Here is a 24623-nt window from a genome sequence, read left to right as displayed (position 1 = left end):
GCTAAAAAGGAAGAATGCAATCTGTGGTAGGACAAGATACGTTTGTGTACAACTATTCATACACGAGGCAAAGCCATAATGATTAAGAGTAAAATACAAGTACAAAATAAAAGCTAGGTAAATTAAATGAAAATTTGTTTGGTTCTGGCTAATGCTCAAGAAGCCAGCGACATCAGCGAAAAGATGTTCATGAGCCTGTCATGAGCTACGGTTGCCTGTAAGTGATTAAAAAAATAATAATACCAAACCTTCCCAAACATGGCACACTCACAAAATTGCAATTTTGCAAAATATCCTGCGCGGGGTGGGCCTAAAACGGCCCCCGGGCCATAAATTTGAGACTACTGCTCCAGATGGTTAAAAAATGTTGCACGTATGTTGAGTGACACAAATTCAGCAAATAAAGTAACACATTTTAATGACAGTCATATCAACGGCATAGCTTTTTTGTTATATTTTGATTTGTAAGTTGGTCATCAAGAGGGCGACGAGACAAAGACAAGTTTTATAAGCTGCTAAAGCTGCTATTTTGTATTTTTTAATATTTAGTAATAATTTTACATTATACCTAGTGAGCTACAGTTAAATTTTTGAGTCTCAGCCAGGGAAACAGCACAACTACACAAGTGCTGTGTCACTTTTGATTTCATGGGTGGGACAGACATTATTTTTCTCTCCCAATTTGTCATTATTAAAGTGGAATCAGAGTTTCCCGAAAAGATACAAGTTGTCTTTTCGTGCAATCCTGGTCTTGAATCACTAGGGGCGTAGCTTTCGACCGTGGTTTGACATGTACGCACGCGCAATAGTGTAACCGCGCAGTTCCTTGTGCTCCAGACGTTTGAAAGCTGGCACTGCAAGCACGAACGTGCGGTGTGTGCGTATGTATCATACCGCTGCATCTCACACTGACAAATAAAGAGACACAGTGACGGGTAAGGCTGCATGCTTATTATCAATAGTGGCTGAGACCTCAAAATCACACACCGGCGGCATCAACATTTAGATTGCGATAAAAGGCGTGTCGCTGAGCTTACTTTATCCCTCTGTTAGCAAGTTGGCGCAAAGGCTAGCCGTGGTTCTATTTACAGGTCCTGACGCTCCACGCTGCTAAAGGTTTCGCCTCGCGTCTATGGAGCCCGGCTAACTTACAAACTAAATTAAACACAGTTTAAAATCTTTACGTTTTTACACCACTGTGTACAAAAATAGGTCACTTTTCCAGTCTAGTTAACGTTTATACGCCAAACTGATCTGGAGTCAGCTGGGCCAGCAGAGTGACTGCAGAGTGTAGCAGGCTGCTAAGTTAGCTGCTAGCGAGCTAACGTCAGGGCTGGGCTCAATGTTTGAATGATTAGCAATGACGGGTCTATGCTTAGGGGTAATAGATAGTGGACAACTTTGACTTGATTCCTCTTATATTTGAGGCGTATTGTTTCGTATTCAGAAAATGTCGACCTGTAACGTTAAAGTGAATTAGCTGCGCCTTCACGACATAACCAAATTCTCATTGATACTTTTTGGACGTCGCTGCTCAGCATTCACTTGTGTGGACTGTAGATCCATCCATTTTCTAAATAGCTGGTCCTCGTGACAGTCGTGTTTGATTTTGGGCAAGAGGCAAAGTACACCCTGAACTGGTCGCCAGGAAATCACAGGGCACATATAAACAAACAAGACCCCTGGACTTGGATTGGTCGCAAGTCAATCAGGAAACTATGTAGACAAACAACCCATGCTTATATTCACACCTGTGGACTATTTAGTGTCTTCAGTGAGTGTAAATTGACCTATCCTGCGAGAGAAGCAGGACCCACCTTGCCCAGCGACTGCTCACCAATCAAATTTGTTGCACATATAGACAACTATTCTCACCTTTAGACAACCCAGAGTTGTCAACCCCCCCCCCCCCCCCCCAGCACACCAAGTGATGCGGCCCAACTTGACTGAAGTGTTACAGGTTGGCGCACATGAATCACAGATTGACTTGCAATTATTCACATTTTCGCGATGAAATTAGAGGAAGTGTGGAGCAGAAGTTTGTAAGCAACAATTGTTTGCCTATGTGTCACAAATGTGCTGTATATAGATGAAAAATGTAGTTTTGTATCTAGAGTTTTTGGGGCCAAATGTTACCATTTTAGTCTGGATCCCTGAACAATTTAATGGATAATATTAACCAAAATGTATATTATATTGTGCTTCCAGTGACTCACTTGCCGTCTTCTCCTTCACAGTAGCAACCATGGAACTGAATGATGCTAACCTACAAACCTTGACAGAGTTCCTCAGAAAAACGCTCAACCCAGACCCAATTGTCAGGCGTCCAGGTAAGACGCTGGAATTGGTAACAAAACCATGCATTCAATTCATACGTGTTGTTTATACATATCAAACTTCTATGCCACTTCCAATGGACATGTCATAAACACCTGCTTTGTGGTTTTCTCTGTCATAGCTGAAAAGTTCCTTGAATCCGTTGAGGGAAACCAGAACTACCCTTTACTCCTCCTCACTTTGCTCGAAAAGTCCCAAGACAATGTTATCCGTGTCTGCGCTGCTGTTACATTCAAAAACTACATCAAAAGAAACTGGCGCATTGTGAGTTTTGACAGCTGTCTTGATTATTTGGTTATCGATGCCGTGGCATCGGTTATGAAGGTTGTGATTTATTACATTTCTCCTAAGGTTGAAGATGAACCGAACAAAATCTCAGAACAAGACAGAACAACAGTCAAAGCAAACATTGTTAATTTGATGCTAAGTAGTCCGGAGCAGATTCAGAAGCAGGTGAGCATCATAATGTATATTAAGGAGTTTCATTTCTTCTTTTCTGTTTATAAAAAAGAGCCCCCGTCTGTTCTTCTTTTTCAGCTGAGTGACGCTATCAGCATCATCGGACGGGAAGACTTCCCTCAGAAGTGGCCTGACCTTCTAACGGAGATGGTGACCCGATTCAGAAGTGGAGACTTCCATATTATCAATGGAGTGCTCCGCACTGCACACTCACTATTTAAGAGGTATGTGTTGTATGTGTATCTGTCACTCCTCTTCCTACTGAACGTCTTGCTCCATAAGTCCTCGTTTAACCTTTTAATCCAACCATATTGTACTGAGTGGGTCTCTCTTTGCTTCCTATTTGTTTATCCCTCTCAGGTATCGTCATGAATTTAAGTCAAATGAGCTTTGGTTGGAGATCAAACTAGTTCTTGAAACATTTGCCTTACCTCTGACAGAGTTGTTCAAGGTTTGTCGTGACTTATTGTTTCTTGCATTAAACATTGCAGCAATGCACGCACATTTTTAAACCATTAATGTTGATAGTTACTGTAATAATAACCCTTGTTTGTTGCAGGCCACTATTGAGTTGTGTCAGACTCATGCTACCGATGTTAATGCCTTGAAAGTCCTCTTCTCCTCACTCACACTGATCTCCAAGCTTTTCTACAGTCTTAACTTTCAGGTCTGTTCTGTTCATTAAAGTTATGATAAAAAAGAAAATGAAGCCATTCCGTGATTTTGTATTCTTAAGGGTTGGATCCCTTCAATGTATTAACTGACCTTACCACCAAATTCTGTGTTATTCTACAGGACCTTCCTGAATTTTTTGAAGATAATATGGAAACCTGGATGACCAATTTTCATGCACTTCTTACTTTGGATAATAAACTTTTACAAACAAATGTAAGCATGTTTACATTTTCAACTTACCGTAAGATGAAATTCCCGTTTTCATCCCCATGAAGGAGATTTAAAATGTCTGTTGTTATGATTTCTTAGGATGAGGAGGAAGCGGGTCTCCTTGAGCTGCTAAAGTCCCAGATTTGTGACAACGCTGCGCTTTATGCTCAGAAGTATGATGAAGAGTTTCAGCCATATCTTCCTCGTTTTGTCACTGCCATCTGGAACCTTTTAGTTTCTACAGGCCAGGAAGTTAAATATGACCTGGTAAGGTTACGCATTTAATTTTGATGCATTTTCACGTTTAACCCATTTTGTTTTATTGTAGCTCGTGAGCAATGCCATTCAATTTTTGGCATCGGTCTGTGAAAGGCCACACTACAAAAATCTATTTGAGGATCAGAATACACTCACAAGCATTTGCGAGAAGGTCATTGTTCCCAATATGGAGTTCCGAAGTAAGTGACTTTGCTGGCACATGGAAATGTGCTTGAATTCCAAAGTGCTTTTTATTATGTGACTTTTGATCGAACAATATTTGTATTAGGTGCGGATGAGGAGGCTTTTGAAGATAACTCTGAAGAATATATCCGGAGAGACCTTGAGGGCTCTGGTAAAGATGAAAAAATTGCCGTCCTTAATGCCCGTTGATTGATGCAACTGTTTGAAATTCAAAATTGATTCGTTTTCATTGTCAAATGTTATTTTTATCGCTTTCTATAATCATCCATGCACGCACCCTTCTCTTTTCAGACATCGACACTCGTCGCAGGGCAGCTTGTGACTTGGTAAGAGGCCTTTGTAAGTTTTTCGAGGTTCCGGTCACGGCCATCTTTTCTGGATATGTCAACTCCATGCTGGCCGAGTACGCAAAAAACCCTGGTGCAAATTGGAAGCACAAAGATGCCGCCATCTATTTAGTCACGTCACTGGCATCCAAAGCACAGACGCAGAAGGTATTGGTGATGGTTTTGTTTATGCATTGTTGAAGGATCACATTTGCATAATTGGCTCTCGTTTTCCCCCAGCACGGAATAACTCAAGCCAATGAATTGGTGAATTTGACAGAGTTCTTTGTGAACCACATTCTTACAGACCTAAAATCCGCTAACGGTAAGGCAGCTTCTTATAATGCACTTGTATGTAAATACATACAAGATATAGTGAATGTCTGCAATGCATAGGTTTTGTCCATTGAATTATCTTTTACTCCAGATTTTGAGGTAAAAAAAATAATATATCACGCTAAAACTAATCTGCAGCTGATAAATCCCAAATATTGAGAGCTAAATCAAAACAGTGGAATGTACAAAATGCTGTGGCCAAAGTGCAATTCTTCTTCTTACAAATGCATGTACTGTTGTGTGTCTTTTGACATTAATATACAAGAGCTTGACAATATCATTGCAGTTAATGAATTCCCAGTGTTGAAGGCGGATGCCATCAAGTATGTGATGATCTTCAGGAGCCAGGTATGCTGAAACCTTTGGTTTCTCCACGGGGTGGCACATACCAGTGCAGAATAACTTAGTTGTGCGTCTCTTCCAGCTTCCTAAGGAGCAACTGCTGCAGGCTGTCCCTCTTTTGATATCTCACTTGCAGGCAGAGAGCACTGTGGAACACACGTATGCTGCTCATGCTTTGGAGAGGCTGTTTACTATGAGGGGCCCAAACAATTCAACACTGTGAGTGTCGAGCTGGATATAGTGCAATCGTATTCAGGGAATCCGCAGTTCATTAAAAAAACAAACATTAAAAGTCATTCAAATGGATTTTGCACAAATTAAGGCCTTGCGTTGCTTCCTGTTCCAAATACTAATTGAAAAACCTATTGTTCCTGTCACCAATGTCCAACATGAAGCACTAATGCCACCTAGTGTCAAAAACAGTATGCATATATGTATACATTTGTATATGCAGTGTGACATGGGCATTAAATTAGATTTGATGATACCTGCAGAAACCCTGTATTTAGTAAGGTCATCTTATGCCATCTTCCATATGCCGATGTAATGTTAACAAAAAAATCGTCCTTTTGGACTACTTGTTTCTCAGTATCACTGCTGTAGAGATGGCACCTTTTACTGACATGCTCCTCACCAACCTGTTCAAGGCAATGGCATTTCCTGGCTCATCAGAAAATGAATACATCATGAAAGGTGTGCTAGACTTTGTCCTCTATGTACTCTCGCATCTGCACATTTATTTGACGTTGCCTTTTGTTTCTTTTCTTCTTTTTTTTTTCAAGCCATTATGCGCAGCTTCTCACTCCTCCAGGAAGCCATTGTTCCTTACATTCCCACTCTCATTGATCAGCTCACTCAGAAGCTCCTTTTAGTCAGCAAGGTAACTTGCTGTTTTGTGTTTTCTCAAAATGCTTGCTTGTATTTGGGACATGCTAAAGTCTTCTTATGTGTCATTCTCAGAATCCCAGCAAGCCCCACTTTAACCACTACCTGTTTGAGTCCCTCTGCCTGTCTGTCCGCATCACCTGCAAAGCTAATCCCGCCACTGTCGGCAGCTTTGAGGAAGCCCTCTTCCCCGTTTTCACGGAGATCCTCCAGAACGATGTCCAGGGTCAGTTTCGTTGCGCATATATCATGTTTGCAGGTATAAAGTAGCTGTTTGCTGATCGAGGCTCATGCGTTCATTTTCACTTTTGCTTTGTTGCAGAGTTTCTCCCATACGTGTTCCAGGTGATGTCTCTCCTTCTGGAGATGCACTCCAACTCGATTCCCTCTTCCTACATGGCTTTATTCCCTCACCTGCTGCAGCCTGTGTTGTGGGAGCGCACGGGCAACATCCCCCCTCTGGTGCGCCTGCTGCAGGCGTACATGGAAAAGGGCGGAGCCACGATTGCTGCATCTGCTGCTGATAAAATAGTATGTGATGGCAGTTTTGTACATGAGCCATAATTTTGTACTTGATTACAATGTTTTATATGACCGCCCCCATACAAGGAAATATCTTCTAGAACATGAGTCAGCAACATTTACTGTCGAAAGAGCCATTTTAGGCCAAATGAATAGCCAAAAATCTGTCTGGAGCCGCAAAACATTTGAACATGGCGATGAACGAAACACTGTTGGTGTTAGTCTAATGTGCTGAGGGCCCAAGAGCTAATTAGAGCTACAACACAAAAATATGAGAGCAACATCCAATATTAGACATTAATTTTCTTCTTCCTTTCGTCTTCTGTTTTTGAATTTTTTGGGGGGTTGTTGTAATTTTTCATACTTCTTTTTGTTTATTTATATATATATATATATATATATATATATAAAATTCTGCCTTTCTGTCAAATTTCTGACATTGGTGGCAATTTTATGGACATAGGGTAATTTTTTTTTTTTTTTTTTTTTTTTTTTACATTCTTTTCTGTCTTTTTTGCTATCAATTTTCTGATATTTTTGTGACATATGGTAATTTGGGAATTTTTTTGTTTTGTTTTAGGACATTTTATGGCTACTTTTTGAATGTTTTAATTTCTGCATTTTTTAAAATTCAGTTCTGTCATTTTTGTTAATTTCATGAACATTTTATGCAAATTCTCCGCTTTTCCTTTTTCTAGTCACTTTTTGGAGATATATATATATATATATATATATTTCTTAAAAAAAAAACTTCATCCACCTTATGCCTCTTTCTTTCTGACAACTTAACTTTGGACTCTGACGTTTTATTTTTTATTTAACCATTAATTCATTTAAAGGTTATTCTATCTTAAAAAGAAAAAAATTAAAAAAATCTATTTCTACTAATTTTCTTAGAGATCTTTTTTTTTGTTAGAGATTTGTAGACCTCTGTTCTAGAAGAACAAAATAAAATATTTATGAACATTCCAGTAACATTCACATGGATGTATAACCGATTCCACAAAGACACAGATTTTTTTTTTCTTGAATTTTTGTTGTACTTTTGCTACTTCTACTATTGCGACACATTTTTATACTTCTTGTGCTTATTAAATTATTTAGGCGTACCTAATGTTTTGATCAAGGAGTGTGTATATTCATTAGTTGAGTCTGTTGATGGACAATTAAAATACAGTTTACTTTATCCTTTCTCCTCAGCCTGGACTGCTCGGTGTTTTCCAAAAGCTTATTGCCTCCAAGGCCAATGACCACCAAGGGTTTTACCTGCTCAACAGCATCATCGAGCACATGCCCCCGTAAGTTGGCACTCGCCTCGGCCTCTTTGAACTTTGACTGCTTCTGACACTTTTGTTGTTGTTGTTTTTTTGCCAGAGAATCCCTCACTCAGTACAGGAAACAGATCTTCATTTTGCTCTTCCAAAGACTCCAAAGCTCCAAAACCACAAAGTTCATCAAGAGTGAGTACAGTCATTTAGCTTCACCTCATTAACCTTCTCAAGTGTGAGTCTATTCATTTCAAAGAATACAGTAGTCAATGCATTGACACATTGAATAATGGGCTGTCAATGGTTGCCTTTTATATCGCAGGTTTCTTGGTATTTATCAACCTGTATGGTGTCAGGTATGGGGCTATTGCACTCCAGGAGATTTTTGACAGCATCCAGCCCAAGTAAGTTTAATTTGAATAAGTCACCATGAATCAAAATGTGGTATGGCGGTAATGTGAACATGACAGCTTGTATATTGTACAGTGACAACATGCTTTTGTTACTCTTTGGAGCAAATTGCTCCTTGGCAAACACGAGACAGGTTGTCAATCAAACACTGGTGGCCCTTAGAAGTGGATTTCAATTGTGTATCTTGCTGTGCCAAAAGATTCTAATTCAACTTAAAATGTGTTTTGTGGAATATGTATAAATATGAGGGAGGATAAGTGGTACGGAAAAAATGGATGTCAAAATGGCTCTTTGCTGCCATGTTTTACGTTCTAAACAGTACATATCAAGCTGACTGCGGCATTTTTATGTTTGTGAGCAGGAGCCAAAAATAATTGAGCTTTCAATAGCTGAAGGTCTCATTTGTCAGAAATTAAATCTTGACTATGTTCACAGTAACCTCAGCTCATATTCCAATACAAAATCAATTGCTAATCGATGGTATTCGAAGTATCATATTTTAAATCTGATCAATCTTGTCTGCTCCGTACAGAATGTTCGGCATGGTCTTGGAGAAAATTATAATTCCAGAGGTTCAGAAAGTGTCTGGAACAGTTGAGAAAAAGATCTGTGCTGTTGGTATCACAAAGGTCCTCACTGAATGTCCTGCCATGATGGACACAGAGTACACTAAGCTCTGGTAAGCAATCAGCCCAACTTGCGTTGATTTATTTTCATCTTTTGTGAAATAAATGGCTGGAGGAGTACAACTTGCTGACACTAATGGATGGGATTCGTAAAGATACTCTCCTTACAAAATGACATTCCTTAAATGCACAGCCTCGTTAATGATGTGTTTGGTCAGGACCCCCCTGCTCCAGGCCCTCATTGGTCTCTTTGAGCTGCCTGAAGACGACAGCATCCCGGATGACGAGCATTTCATTGACATTGAAGACACGCCCGGCTATCAGACTGCTTTCTCACAGCTGGCTTTTGCTGGCAAGAAGGAGCACGATCCGATCGGAGATGCTGTCAGCAATCCCAAAATATTGCTGGCCCATTCGCTCCACAAGCTTTCTACAGCCTGTCCGGGAAGGGTATGTTGTTTTTGTTTTTTTAATGAAGTGATAAACATTTGGATCAGTTTCTGTAATTGATCTTTTATTTTTTTGGTGTAGGTTCCATCAATGCTGAGTAGCAGTCTGAACGCTGAGGCTCTCCGCTTCCTGCAGACTTATTTACAGGGAGCCAATGTGCAACTGGTCTGAATGACAATGCTGTTCAGTTCAAAAGGACGCCGTAGTCTCGACGACCATCAAACAGTGGAATTCCCGCAAGAGGTATTCATTCACAACTTTGGGTTTTCTCAGACTGTGCTGATTAGTTTTTAAAAGTTTTAAAGATTATGACCAAACTCTAGCCTAACACATACAGTTTTGTTTTTTGACCTCTTGCGTTTGTCGTGAGCCAAAAGTTGGAAAAAGAAACGAGCCAAAGTCCCATCAATCACATTTTCCCCTACAACAGCTCTAATGAAAGAAACGGAACATCTGACACATTTAGAATTTATTTAGGCTTTTTTTTGGTGTACGTTTGTATTTTGTGTTACATGTTTCCTGTAGGTTTATTCATGCCTAGTCTATTTTGACAATGTTTTTCTTGTGAATAAAAAAAGAGGCACAGATTTGTCATGGCCTCCGCATCCCTTCACTTCCTACCTTGGCTCTGTGCAACTCAATCTCAAATATAAATGATGATTTTACATTCTCTTTTTGGAGTGTTCAAAGCCATAAATACCTTACGAGGCCAAAAACGGAGCCCACATGATTGCTGTTTTATTGCTATCAAGTCCTGAGATGTCATGTAAAAATAGTTGTCACTTAAAATCCGTTGTAATCATACATTTCATTTCAGCAAAAAACAACAACAACTTCATATTAAATACTGTAGACACAACACAGGTAGTTTCATGATGACTTGACATGGCCATTACATGTCCTCTGTTCAACATTCTTGATGAAGGGCAGCATACATTTGTCTCCTCCCATGAAGCGATACGTGGCAACATTTGCATCCCAGGGTAATAAACTACAGAGGGAAGAGAGTACAACACAATACGTCAATACTCGTCATCCGCTGAGCAGGTAGCGTGAAAAATAAGATGCACTTACGCTCGTGTCAAAAACGGGATGTACATAAGGCGAGGGATGCAGATCATTTGCTGTTCTGCCAAAATGGCCGTCATGGACTGCTGAACGGTGTACAGAGGATCCAATGGTGGGATTAGACTGCGAAACTCCTTCCTGTAAATCAGAGATTGAGTTGAAAGGATCTAGCGTTATTCAGCTAATTGAACTACTGTATGTCAGCTAGAGAATAGAATCATCTGGTATGGAATTTCACCTTATTTCGCAGCCTGCAAACATCCCCGTGTCCACAATGTAAGGGCAGACTAGAGTGGTTTTAATTCCATCGAGCTCCTCTGCTAGCAACTCGTGGGTTAATGACTCGTGGAAACCAACTGCCCCAAATTTGCTGGCACAGTAATCCTGTAGGAAGAGTGACAACAGCTTCAAAAATTATTCAGGGAGAGATGTCAGAAACTGCCAGCGATATAGTTTGAACCCGTCTGTGACTCTTGTACGACAAGAGCGAGCCTGTATACTAGGGGAGGGAATCTTTGAATATCTCACTGCGTTTAGATTCAGAATACATTTTTGATTGAGAACGATTTTTGATTCAAAATGATTTGATTGACAATGATTTTTGCTTCAATTTATAGATGTGCAAGGAATTGTAATGGTCGACTCCAGTCTGACTCGCTAATGCTAATTAGCGCGCTACTCGCAGCACTTTTATCACTCAAAAGATTGTCTCCACACTGAAAAAAAAACTTTTATTTGAATAACTTGATCGTGACTTTTTCCTTCTACTCTCTAATGTGGCTACAACTTAACAGTGTATTAGACTGTGTGGAACCACACTGCCCCTCAGTGGTCAAACCGGGTACAACATGAACAGCGCTCCAAATAAAGGCCCACACAGACACAGACAAAGGCAAGACAGTATAAAATAATTTAATAAAAATCGATTTTTTTTTTTGACCGCACTTTGAGAATCGGCGCTTTAGAAACGTGGTGACATTTTCTCATCTTACCTCCACACATGCAGTGCTGAAGAGGCCGAGGGCGCTGGCAACGGTTACTATGTGACCGTGGTTGTTTGCCTTCATCTGAGGCAGGAAAGCCTTGGTCATCTGAGTTTGGAAAGATATTGTTAGCCTTGTAGTGTGGCGTGAGTATCTCACTTAAAGAGAACAATCTCCTTTTTTTTTTAATTTTTTTTTTATGTGCACTAAGACTGAATGTAGGGTGGACGTTCAAAAATCTAATTTGGCCCTTCACAGTAAGTGATGTCATATTAAACATGAACGGGACAAAATATTTAAAAAAACAATTATTTTGTGTCATGTACCTAATGTTTATGCTGTGACAGCTAAATTCACTATGAGAATATGTTGTGCTATTATAATGAGCTTTCATATTTTAGCACAAGACCAGGCTGTAAGAGGATCAACATTAGAATCACATGCTTTAACTGGTTGTTATAATGAGCACCACTACTGTATTGGAAGGGGGTGGGCAACGTGCATGGCCACTGATCACAAAGCTTTGCTGTACAGGACATTGGCTGACCATTAAGTCCTCATGGGGATGTGATGGAGCGGCTGCTTCCTTCACACTCTGGTGCACAAATACTGACTGAATACATGTTACATAACTCGTCAGGCGAGTAGATGGTGGATGTGCTTTCCCCAACATGGACCGCCATTAAATGAAGTACAGATGCTTAATAAATGTGCTTAGTATATGTTTCGGGTATCTGCTTTTTTGAGCATATATATATATATATATATATATATATATATATATATATATATATATATATATATATAGAGAGAGAGAGTTTCGTTTTGTTTTTTAAAATATAAATAGTCTTAAATTAAAAAGGGGGATCTCCATAGGTGTTATGAAGGACTTTCATTTATTCAGAACAGTAATGAACCACAGTGGCGTGTACACTACCTGGCCGAGCACTTTTATGTTTAAAAATTTAAGGCGTAGAAAATGCTGATACCTGTTTTCAAACGTAAGGATTAAAAGTAAAAAGTCATCAGGAAAAAAAAGACTCAAAGCACAGACACCTGAAAACTACTTAAATACAGTAACGGAGTATTTTATTTTTTACCTCATGTCACACTCCTGGCATTGCATATACAATTAATCAAAGGTGCACTTGATGAGTCTATACTTGGTTACTTAGTAACAGCTGAATCAGTAATTATACTTTTAGTAGAGTACATTCTACACGAGTGCTTCTTCCGAATTCCGAGTTTACGTCACAAATACGTCAAAATGGCGGTCTGACGCTCATTGAAACGCATTAGACTTTGTATCTTTGTAATTTGATTTGTGATGATTATTTTGATTTCAAAATGTGAATAAATGTCGTTTGACTACTGTAATCTGCATGTCTTGTATGCTAGTCACAGGCAAAAGCAATATAATACGCGTTTGTTTTCACCGTATAAGGTGCGTTGCAATACGGAAATATCAGAAATGCCCGGATGTTCGGAATTGTCCATGAGCATCACGCCGTTTGTGTGTCGGAGTTGCGGCTCACCCAGAACAAAGCGTGGCAGTTGACGAGCAGGGTGCGCTCCAAAAGCTCATCGGGGCACTCCAGCAGCCTCCTGCCGGCCACCACGCCCGCGTTGTTAACCAGCATGGACACGTCCCCGACCTCCGTCCTCACCCGCCCCGCCGCCTCGTAGATGCGCTCCCGCCGGGACAGGTCCACCGTGTAGGCGTGCACCTTGACGCCGAGCTCCCGGGCCAGCTGGGCTGTGCGCTCGTTGGCGGCCGCGTCGCAGTCCCACAGAACCAGGCGAGCGCCCTCCTTGGCGAACTCCAGGGCGAACAGGCGACCCAGGGCGCCCCCGGCCCCGGTGATCAGGCACAGCTCACCGTCGATGCTCTTCAGCCTCGGCCGGAGGAAAGTCTGCACCACGGCGGCCAGGATGGCGTAGGTCAGGTCGATGAGCATCAGCAGAAGGTCCACGATGATGATCATGGTGCTGCCGTGAGGGAGAACTTGGTCGTGTCGTGTGGTGTGGATTGGATGGGCATTTTATATAACCGGATTAGGATTTAGAGTTAGACGCTTGGCGGCACCAGTAGAACAAGCTTTTTTTTTTTCCAAAAAAAAAAAGGTCTGATGTCAGAAAGTGAGCGACAAACCCGGGCGAAACTTATGATTTTTACACACAGTCTAAAACACGAAACTTTATCTAGATTGTCTATACATACTGTAATTACAATTTGAACAGTAGTGAGATGTGCAGGTAGAAAAAAAAAGACAAAACACTCTTTTGGTTGCATGACAAATATTTTCTTTAAAATCATGAAATCTCCCCGAAAAAACAGAAACATTTTTTGGTGTAGAGATGTCTAATATATACAGAAATGTACACTTTCACGAATTTGGCAATATGTGGATTCAAATTTGAATGTGCCCTCAGGCACAATTTTTTACACAAGCAAGTAATTACGTGTGCTTCTCATGTATATTCTGTAAGAATTCCTTTAGTATTTATGAGTTATGAATGATCTGTGATGTAAAGCGGATTATCCCACCCAGACCAAAATGTTAAGATGATAAAGGTCTTAGCACGTGTACACAAATCCCAAATATTTAGAATTTTTCTCATGAACAATAAGGAAAATGTGTACGGTACTGTTATGAAGGGGGGGGGGGGCATTTACGCAGTGTAGTAGTTAAGGGTGTTTGTGTAATCTTAAGAAAGTCTGAAGTTGTGACTGCAGTAGACTGTATTAATGCTTTGAAAAATGTGGATCACGATGAACACAACAACAAACCAAAAATAGAGAAAGTAGGGATTACGTTTTTTTTGTTACTTAACACAATCAACTGCGTGATTACGGTACATATTGGCAAAGTGGAAAGTTGCTTATGCTATTTGGAGAGCAATTCTATGGATTGTTTTATCCATCCATCCATCCATCCAAGGTTTGATTATATGGGTGTGTTCTCCTGTAAGACCACAAGAGAGTGCTGTTGTGTTAGATTTAGACTCGCGAGCATCATTCTTAAAATATCCCATTTTGCTCACACGCATTCTACTTTAAAAGGTGATACATGGTCACGTAATAAAATAAAAAATAATTGATAATTGAGTAAGATGCGACCAAGGCTGGAATATCTCCTTTAATAATCATAGTCACGTAAAGAGACAATTGCTTCAAAATTGCTCACAATCAGACAATTTAAGACTACATGTTCGACTAGATTTACAAGGTCAGTCTGTCGAACAGCGCTACGTGCGTCAAACTCGAACGTCAAAGATAACACTACAAAGTCAACTTGTACAATGTTTGTAAAAAAACAACAACAACATTTTGTCAGACACAAAAAGGGGCAGCACAGATAGACACAATTAGGAGCTTGAAGAGGTTATGTCCTCCCTGAAGCAGAAGGTTGGTGTTGGTTCAATTAAAACGTGTGCTTGTATTTATTTGGCTTGAGAGTCGCGTGGCATGTTGTGCTTTGAGAAGGAGTTACCTAACGACAGTCCTTAAGCTCCCAGGCAGCGAAAGATTTTAAAAATCGAGTATAGTGGCGCTTAACAACAGGACATAATGGTATAAAAATGAGCAAGGACACTGGAAGATAAATCCTTAAAAGGACTAAATAATCATTTAAGTAGATTATGTCTCGTTTAAACGAAACTCGTATGTCTGCGAGGCTCATCACACAGATTTGTTGAATACGAAAGAATCTTCAAACAATCTTTGTCACCACGACCACCTTCTCTGCTTGCAGCTACAGTGGCTATAACAAGTCTACACACTCCTGTTTAAATACCAGCCTTTTTTGGTATGTCCAAAAATGTCCGTTTATACATGTAACATGTTTGCGAGGGGAAGTAAAAACACACCCATTTATAACTGGGATGTGGCTGTGTTTAGGATTAACCAATCACATCAAAACTCAGATTAAATGGGACTCAGCACACACCTGCCACTATCTAAAATACATGTGATTAATCCCAAATAAAGTTCACATGTTCTAAAATAATTTACATGTCAGCACTGCTTTAAAAATTGTCTCCAACAAAATAGTAGTTTATGACACAATTGATGCATGCAGTCTAATGTGCGAAGTTATCCAGTTCGTAATTTTAAAAATGTGCCTCAAAAATCCCCCCAAACCTTTTCAAACAATCACGTGACTGCATGTGTAATTTTTAGACTATTGTTAAACTCCAAAAAGGCGATTTGACATTAATTCCAGCTATGCTAACACTAATGCCACTAGGTGGCAGTACCACTCTGCAAACCTTCCTGTTATCTTAACACTTCATGTCTGTAATGAATCAGAGTGAGTACTGTAGTTGTCTAGTTCGTTATTTTAGTTTTACAGTAATCCTCCGTTACGGTTCAGATGTTGCGGACCCGCGGCTGCTTGCAAAATTGAAAGCGAAACTTTTTTTTTTAATGTATTAATTCTCCCACTATATGAAAGGATCTGAAGGCTGCCATAATTTGTTTTAATTGTAGTTTTCAGAAACGCATTAAATCCCCTTTTACTACTAACTTTTCAGGAGTGGCATCCACTATATGTTTTACTGCCATTTAGTTGTATGACAGGAATCACCATTAGTTTTTATGATGGCGAAAATTAGAGCCTGAAATGAATTACAAATCATTAATTTTACATTATTTCCAATAAGAAAAATATAACTAAATTGGACAGAAAATAACCAATTGTGAATATCGGAAACATGGGATGTATGAGACGCTGTCGGTACTAGATGTGATCGGGCTGCTCGGTTGTATCGGGGTCGCCTACAGATGACGTTACGCTGCAGGATTGGCTGGAAATTGTCCGTTTACAATTCTTCAATAAAGTTATATGAAAAAAAATGACGGTATTACATTGGAAAGAAATGAATAAAGATGTCATTGAAATAACAAAATGTATGGGCTAATATTGTAAAGACATGAACAAACCTAAGAATATAAAAGCAGGATACTTAAAGATCGAAGAAATAATAAAATAGATTGAAGCGCCTTCGCGCTTGCCGGTGACGTCACCACGAAATGCGCGATTCACTTCGGTTTGGTTTCTTTTTTAGCTGTTCACAAGTCACAATACATCACAAAAACAGTCTTAATGATAATAGGAACAATTAACATTCTAAACTGACAATATTTGCCACATCTCAGGCAATTTGTGTATTTATAATTTATTAAATTAATTTTATTATTTATTTAATATATCTTGCGTTTAAATCCTTAGGTTTATTTACGTTTTTACAATTTCACTCCGTACATTTTGTTGTTTAAATTACATTTTGATATTTCCTTTCCATTATTTGACGTCAACTGGATCATTTCTGGCCAATCCTGTAGCTTAACGTGTTCGTCAGGCGGCCCCGACACGATTTGGCAGCCCGATCACATCTGGTACTGACAACGGAACAAGCACAAGTGTAGGCTACTAGGTTGTACCATACATTTCACAAGGTAAATACAAGATGTGTCCGAGACCTTTGTCCTATTATGTGCAGATATCTCAGATGTGTAGTTAACGGCTGAGCTGTAACAAATATCCCACACCGGTCGCTGCTTGTATCATTTTCTGTGAGTTGCAGTTTGAAAGTTTGTTCCACGGAACTCCATGCCACCCTTTGTCCAAAGACATTGGTGTAAGCTAGCCTCCTCTGCTGTCCCAAGGCCAGACCGTCCACTTGCATGCATGCCATGATATTTATAGAACTATCACACATATCCCCACAAAGAATGTCTCAACCCAGAGGCAATTTTTGCATTGTCATTGCGCACAAAGGACCCGAGCGGTTTTGATAATGAAAAATAGAGTGCATGAGTGCTGTGCGTATTATTGAGCTATACTTCACGCTGACAGTACGCTGGCCCGCATTTTTGTTTCCAAAAGAGCACGAGAAGTGCAAGCAATGTCCTCATGATTCAAAGAAGACTGCGCCGCGCTCATCACGGATGTCAGCTGTAATCAGGCTGACAGGTCCGCTTGCTCTGGTCCCATTCCCATTTCACCTTCAGTGCCTCTATGTGGCGAGGTAAATATTTTGAGTTTGTCTGAATACGCTGTGGTCATTCTTGGTTGGTAAAGAGGATTATCTGTTTTGGAATTAGCAAAAAATAGTACAAAACTTCACATTAGTGATTCCAAACTGCAGTGAGAGATTATCAGTTGTGTTAAATTTACTGTAACTTAATTGGTCTGAAAATTATATTTACTATACGTAATGTGTCTTTTTTTTTTGTCTATAAGCCAGTGATGTATAGTGACATGCAGAACCATTTACGACCTGTAAAGAGAATTCAAAGATTTGCTTCTAAATTGCAAAAAAAAAAAAAAAAACGCAACCACCTCCCACACTAGCTTTAACTACACCCCGAAAAAGGCATCTTCCATTTGGTTAGTCCGCTTGCGTGACTGCTTTAGAGCGCCCCGTTGTTGGTTGTGCGTGCATATGTCATCCATCAGAGTGAGGAAGTGGGATAAATAAAACTAAAGTGTGACTTGACAGCCAGTTTGTGGACAAAGGTTGTGAGTGGGCGTGGCCACTTTAGAGCGCCTCGTCGTGGGCCATGAGTGTGTGCATATAAAGAGAGGAGTGAGGAAGGAGATTATTATTTTTTTAAGTCCGGCTTGCAAGGGCTTTGCTCTGGTTTGGCTATTTTAGAGCGCCTCGCTGTTGAAATCTGGAAAATCCCTTTAACGACTCCGGTGGAGGAATTCACAATTTTGAAGCCTCATTTTAAATCAAATTTAGCAGGTTGTTAACACTGTTCTTTGTGGTGTGCCAATGCATTTATAATCACGTTAAAGTGACTTTAAATGCTTTTAAATATGAAGGCAGAAGGTACCACGAATTTGTGTATACATCATTATTTATATATGTTGCTTATATTCATTTTTGTTTGGTGGCGTTAAAGAACTTCGTCGCTACAAATTAGACCCCTGCTCGCAACAAAAGTGAGCCATCCAGTCGCCATGGAAACGGTGATTATCCACTTTACCGAGCGTGTTTGCGCCTGTCTGTGATTGGAGCCACTTTTATTTTACTGTGAAAATGTTAAAATGCCGTTCAAGGGGAAAGTCCATTTCTGAAAATTTGAGTTTTATGTCATTTTCCCCCAAAATATTATTTAAAATAATTATTGTTATTGTGCTCACAACAAGGACATAGCATTTTCCTTCAGTATTGACAGTGTAACTAATCAAGTGTATTAATTATGGTTAAAAATTCAAGTGCGGTGTACTCTAATGTGTTCATTCAAGCTACTTCGCGCCAAATAAACAAGCTCCCTGAAATAAGTCGTACTGTACATTTATTCTACTGTATGCTGCAGACAAAGTCATCACCTTCACGAGCTATCAGAGAAGAGTTGTCTTTGGTTCTTCATATTGCACAAAGGATAAAGGGAGAGACGTTTACAACAAGAGACCATAAGCAAACGATACAAATGAATCTACTGCTTAGTATCAGTTAATAAATGCAACTCCAAAATAATGCATTTCATACATCGAAATGCTCACTATGAGGTTAGGACAGCACATCTAAGAGTCCATTCTTTTATAAAATCTCTTAAAAATATAAATTATTTTCTTTTCCTTGTACAATAAACATGTATTGTTTTTAATATTCTACCTTTTTGAAGTAATATATTGTACAATATTTCCACAACACAATTTCAGCGTCGCCTATCCAGCTAAAAGGTGACGCCCGCGAGCGCCCGCGTGAACGCGTACAGTGGACACGACATGAAACACTCATTTGCGCCCCACGCCGACATAAACAATAAAACAAGAGGAAATATAGTTTTGATTTCACATTAAGGTGCCGTCTTTCGGGAACAAGGAGGAAAGTCAAACAGCCTTTCAGTTTCTCGATGTGCAAAACGAGAAAATGAGCACAAACGGACAGAAACACGCATCGATACCACACTTAAGAGAGAAAACAGACATAACAATAGGTACATTGTTTAAGAACATCATTATTTCACACACTCATTTGTGTTGCATCTGTTCCACTTGTACAGACAACTCTGCAGGACCACATCAACTAAGGCCAGTTTTGAGGGAGGAGGCTAACAGAGGCAAGCTATGCATGTGGTCAAAGTAACGCCACAATTAAACATTTCCAATTACTTTACTCATAATATTCCCCCCTACAATACAATACAAATCTGGGTCACTGTCCAATAATAAGCATGTCTACACGGTCAATCCCCAAATATTTAATACTTTTGAGAAGTATTTAGATAAGATTCAAATTTATTTAATAAATGTGAAACTTCTGGTTGTAAATGACACAAAATAATGTAAATAGTTGTGTTAGCGATATTCATGAAAATATTGAGATTTTTTAAAATATATTTTGAAACTGATTCAATTTTGAGGAAAAATTATTTTGCAAACATTTTTCACATAATCTAGAGCATTCTTAGAAAATGGGATATGTGTGTTTTGACAAGTATAAAAATATAAAATAAATAAGGAAAGGGGCAAGTATTTTTATCTCCAGCACAATATTTTTTTCAGCAAAAAATAAAATAAAAATAAATAAAAATTGGTCTTAGTTTTACTGTACCTCAAAATTTGACAAGAATTTAAATACATTTGGGCTTCAGTTTACATCCTTCTCATTGGACAGCAAAAACTCATCTGTAGATGTCTGTTTCAACGGCCTCAGTGCTTGTGATTGAAATCCATAAAAAAAAATCATGTGATTTTCTGGAATTTCAGAAAATGGGTTTTGTCTATGAACTTCTTTCAATTAACTGTTTGATGAAGATATTGCCTTTGGCATGTTCTCAGGAGAATTTAGTGGAAAATGTTAGAAAATGTTATGCACTGTTCCATATGAGCTTTCAGTCTGCATTTTCTGTCAAAAACACAGGTTAACATTGTTTTATACTCTGATATATCTTAAAAAAGCTAAACATATTCATTTAATAAAAACAGTGGTGCCTTGACGTACAGATGCCATTTATCCTTAATAAATGTTCTCCTTCTAGTGTGCGTGCCTTGGCCACCAGGGGGCAGTATAGTGCAGACATAGACAACACATGAAGAAGAGTCGTTTCTGGTTGAGGATAAAGATTACATTGTCACTGTCTGGCAAAAACTTCATATGTTCAAATATAATCCGATTTTTTTCCACAAATCGTTACTAATGGTTATTTTTATGCAACACTACCCAATTTAAAGCGGTGAAAATAACTTGAAAACATTACCACTTTATCGTAATTTATGTCTGAGAAGTGTTGCAAAATGAATTCCCGTTCCCTCGCTCTGCGGAAGTGTGTGGTGTAATAGTCGCCTGTATTTAACATCTGGAAAATAGTAAAATTAGTTACTTATGTCGCTGTTATGTGTGTGTGTGTGTGTGTGTGTTTGTGTTTGTGTGCGTGTATTATATGAACCACAGATGTAAGTCTTATTGTTTTATATATTTCATCGCTCATGGCTTTAGACTTTTAATAAGGAGTTTGGGAAAATAATGTTGGTCTGATGTTTGTTTTTGTGCCGCGCGGTCACTTTGTTTACACATCATCATCAATGGCAGCATAATAAATAATCTTAAAAAAAAAGCATAATAAATTAGTGGTTGAATGTATTTTTTTTTTAGTAGTGTTGTGTTGTGAAAAATAGTAATGTAAATTATAATACTGCTTGAACAAATGTCATTTGTTAGCCCGTCTATTGTGTTGCATTGCGTGTTAGCATTAAGCTAGCAGGCGTTACCGAAAGTCAAAGTCGTGTGGTTGTTTCAAATACACAATTTGTAAATCAACTTTTTAAAAGTAATCCCTAAATTGTCAGTCTTCTACTAGTTTCAGTGCATGACTTTTCATACAAAATGCTACCAAATTCTCACCAAAACAGGGTAGGTCTGTGCTAAAGGAATTCATTTCGAAGCAGAATGTAAACAACATTCCTATCATCCACAAGTCTTAACATGGGAATTGTTGTGCTCTATCCTTCACATGTTGGAAATGTCAGCCACGTTTGTTTTCATCAGAGTTCACTGCGCTTTTCCATTGTCTCTTTCCTGTGTGCACTCACTCGTGTCAAGTTTACGTTTTTGAATGACTCTTGTCTCCCTGAAGTGGCCGAACTTCAGCCATGTGGTTCTCCTGCCCGTCTCGCATCCATGTGCTATTGCTCCCCAGCTTCCTCTGGAAGCCCTCCATGTGGTTCGCTCCCTGTCGGCCAAATCTGGGACTGGTTCTGTCCAGGAGTCTCAGCGCCGGGCCGACGACCGACCCGTCGTGCAAGTGCTCCTCCTCGTCCGTGTCGGCGTCGATGAACTTGTGGATGGAAGCGTCGTGGAATGTGAAGATGTGCGGAGGTAAGTTCTCCGGACTCTTGCTGGGCGTCCTGCTGCTCGCAGTCGTGTAGACGGACACCTCCGGGCTCTGGAGCGAAGAGCCATCGGAGAGCACCCGCACCCCTGAATCCCGCCCTCCTCTGACGCTAACCCTGACCGAGGGACCCTTAAGCGGATTGCTACATCGTAGACCCTTTGGGCCCCTTCCTGTCATGGGTGTGGCACTGCCTTCGTTCTCATTCTCCAAGGTGGGTTCCAGACTCGGGTTTGTGCTGACCCTGCCGAGAACGGTGAAACGGGAGCTCTCGGGGAAGTCGGTGGCGCAGCTGATGAAACTATCGATGCTGGACATGCTCCTGATGTCCGGGACGGCCCCCATTTCAAATTCCGCTCGGTGCCTCCCTGTTTTGGACAGCGACATCTTTTCCTTGCTGTTGAGGTCGGGTTGGGACTGAGTCTTGGCCATGTTGTCGTACATCTCCTCTAGGTTGTGAGCGCTGAGATGTTGAGGGCTTCCTGAAGGCTTCGCTTGTTCCTGGTGACCTGACTCCAGGTTGTGCTTGGTGTTGCTGGGACTCATCTCCGACTTGACTTGGAGCTTCCCTTTTTGCGGGCTGTGAGACACATGGTTCACTTGAACCTTCTTTCCCGCTTTGTCGTCCATGATGTCCATCAGCTCGACGCTCCGGCCAAAGGCGTCCTTCATGTTCATGGAGATAATGCTGCCATTTCTCTTTGCCCTCTCCAAGGCCTCCCTCCTTTTGATGGCTTTTTCCTGCCTCTTTTGTTCTTTGTAGAACTCGGAGAAGTTGTTGACAATGATGGGGATCGGCAGGGCGATTACTAACACGCCTGCAATGCAGCACAAGCCGCCTACTATCTTCCCCAGTAAGGTTTTGGGATAAATATCTCCGTATCCAACCGTGGTCATTGTAATCGTAGCCCACCAGAAGGAGGCCGGGATGCTTTTGAACTTGGTGTCCTCTTCGTCCTTCTCAGCAAAGAACACAAGACTGGAGAAGATCATGATACCCATAGCCAGGAAAAGGATCAACAGACCCAGCTCATTGTAGCTCCTACGGAGGGTGAAGCCCAACGACTGAAGACCCGTGGAGTGCCGAGCCAGCTTCAAAATCCGCAGGATGCGCATGATCCGGAAGATCTGCACCACGCGCCGGACGTTCTGGAACTGCAGCACGCTCTTGTTGGATTCCGTCAGGAAGATGGTGACGTAGTAGGGCAGGATGGCCAGCAGGTCGATGATGTTCAGGGGACCCTTGAAGAACTTCCATTTGTTGGGGGAGGACAGGAAGCGCAGCAGGTACTCCATGGTGAACCAGGCGATGCAGATGGCCTCTACGTGGGCCAGCTGAGGGTTGTCTGTGGGTTGACCAAACTCGTCGGTGTCCTGTAGATCTGGCAACGTGTTCAGGGACAAGGCGATGGTGGACAGCACGATGAAGAGGATGGAGATAATGGCCAGGATCTGGAAGTAAACACATCAACAACCAAATCAGCGGAGAAAGAAACCAGATTAGATTAGATCACATGGGAGCAGCACGGTGGTTAGCAAATTTGCCGCGCAGTTTGGCGTGTTTGCATGATCTCACTGCTTTCAGCAGTCACTCAATTATCTCATTCACTGCTAATGACGGCTATAGACGTCAAAAATTCATTTGAACTATTTCTATTAGTTTAACATTTTTTCCCCACTTTTGTTAACAAGAGTATGAAAACCTAGATTTTTATTTATTTACTGTATTAGAACAGATATAAAATCTGTGATTAATTGTGAGTTAACTAGTAAAGTCATGCAATTAATTGACGCCCTTAATTTTTTAACAATCTTTTCCTTATATATATAAAAAATATATATATTAAAAATAAAAATAATATTTAAGAAAAGAAGAAGAAAAGATTATAAAAAAATAGGGCCATCAGGCAATTAAAATTTGTAATCGTAATTAATCGCACGATTAATCACAAATTGTATATCTGTTCTAAATGTACCCCAAAAATCTAGCTTTTCATACTCTTGTTAACAAAAATGGAAAATATGTTAAACTAATAAGAAATAGTTCAAATGATTTTTTTTATGTCTATAGCTGTCAATGGCAGTACTGTTTTCACAAAATTATGCTTTTAAAAGACCCTTCTTGATTAGTATTGGTTAAGTTTTCAGTTCCTTGGAGATAGAACCTTCTTTTTTTTTTTTTTTTTTTTCTTTTTTTTTTTTTTTTTTCTTTTTTTTTTTTTTTTCTTTTTTTTTTTCTCGCCTTTTTTTTCTTAGAGCTCAGTATTGTTCATTCGGAAATGTCATCATCATTGCTCTTTTATTTTTATTTTTTTAAATATATATATATATATATATACACATATATACATATATACATACATACATACATACCTTTTTTTTTTTTTTTTTTTTTGTGTGTGTGGGTGAGTATGTGTGTGTGCGTGCGTGCGTGCGTGTGTTTGTTAGCTCACCAGAAAACCTATTAGAAAAAAAAAATCTTATACCGTTCACCTAAATCGAACACCAGGAGACCCGAGGGGACCGAAGAAAACCAAGGAAGGTGAAATCCAGCACCGACCAGACACCCCCCACCAGAACTCCTCCCCAGCCCAAGAAACATCCAGACCCCAACAAATCCAAAAAACATAAAGTCAGGGAGGCCTCAAGAGACCAACGGAGAGACCGAGAAAAGGAAGGAAGGACAGACGAAGCCGCGTGAGATCCGAGACACCAGCCTCCACTGATTCAATAACCTGAGGAGGAAACAGATTGTGTCTGAGTTTCGGTAGATGCTGGTGTGGTGGATCTGGCATGCATGAAAATCTCCACCAAAGAGGGGAGCCGTCGACCCCCGCCGGAACAGAGCAAGCGCAACACCTCAGGGCCCCCCAGGCCGCGGCAGCGCCAAAGGACGACCCCCGGGCCCCACC

At 40.2% G+C, this 24623-nt stretch overlaps 3 protein-coding genes across 4 annotated transcripts in view; 1 reads left to right on the top strand and 2 right to left on the bottom strand.

The window, feature by feature from the left end:
- Window positions 1–786: 786 nt before the first annotated feature.
- cse1l (CSE1 chromosome segregation 1-like (yeast)) lies at window positions 787–9901 on the top strand. The gene is made up of 25 exons (XM_086087111.1): window positions 787–935; window positions 2238–2330; window positions 2459–2601; window positions 2689–2790; window positions 2875–3020; window positions 3157–3247; window positions 3356–3463; window positions 3592–3684; window positions 3781–3948; window positions 4010–4139; window positions 4229–4294; window positions 4435–4637; window positions 4710–4794; window positions 5092–5153; window positions 5230–5366; window positions 5737–5840; window positions 5930–6027; window positions 6108–6258; window positions 6355–6563; window positions 7755–7852; window positions 7929–8014; window positions 8145–8226; window positions 8766–8912; window positions 9078–9309; window positions 9391–9901. The coding sequence occupies exons 2-25, from the start codon at window positions 2246–2248 to the stop codon at window positions 9478–9480; spliced, it is 2916 nt and encodes a 971-aa protein (XP_085943237.1). The 5' UTR covers window positions 787–935; window positions 2238–2245; the 3' UTR covers window positions 9481–9901.
- A 122-nt stretch (window positions 9902–10023) lies between these two features.
- Window positions 10024–13421, bottom strand: LOC147167222 (retinol dehydrogenase 10-B-like). Its single transcript, XM_086087112.1, has 5 exons — window positions 12896–13421; window positions 11370–11468; window positions 10616–10761; window positions 10384–10515; window positions 10024–10300 (listed from the first exon to the last, which is right to left on the bottom strand). Exons 1-5 carry the CDS (start codon window positions 13343–13345, stop codon window positions 10180–10182), a joined length of 948 nt encoding a protein of 315 aa, XP_085943238.1. The 5' UTR covers window positions 13346–13421; the 3' UTR covers window positions 10024–10179.
- A 1061-nt stretch (window positions 13422–14482) lies between these two features.
- Window positions 14483–24623, bottom strand: part of LOC147167221 (potassium voltage-gated channel subfamily B member 1-like) — a 53629-nt gene continuing 43488 nt past the window's right edge. For both annotated transcript variants that reach the window (XM_086086851.1, XM_086086850.1), the window contains exon 3: window positions 14483–23163. In XM_086086851.1, coding sequence (XP_085942977.1) covers window positions 21424–23163 — 1740 coding nt within the window. In that variant the 3' untranslated portion in view covers window positions 14483–21423. The remainder of the gene's footprint in view (window positions 23164–24623) is intronic.

This window comes from Leptonotus elevatus, chromosome 10, assembly GCF_054856555.1.
Source record: "Leptonotus elevatus isolate MCC_2025b chromosome 10, RoL_Lele_1.0, whole genome shotgun sequence".
In the NCBI taxonomy this organism is placed as follows: domain Eukaryota; kingdom Metazoa; phylum Chordata; class Actinopteri; order Syngnathiformes; family Syngnathidae; genus Leptonotus; species Leptonotus elevatus.
The sequence above is the reverse complement of the archived record's forward strand: the minus strand, read 5'-3'. Positions and strand labels throughout refer to the sequence as shown.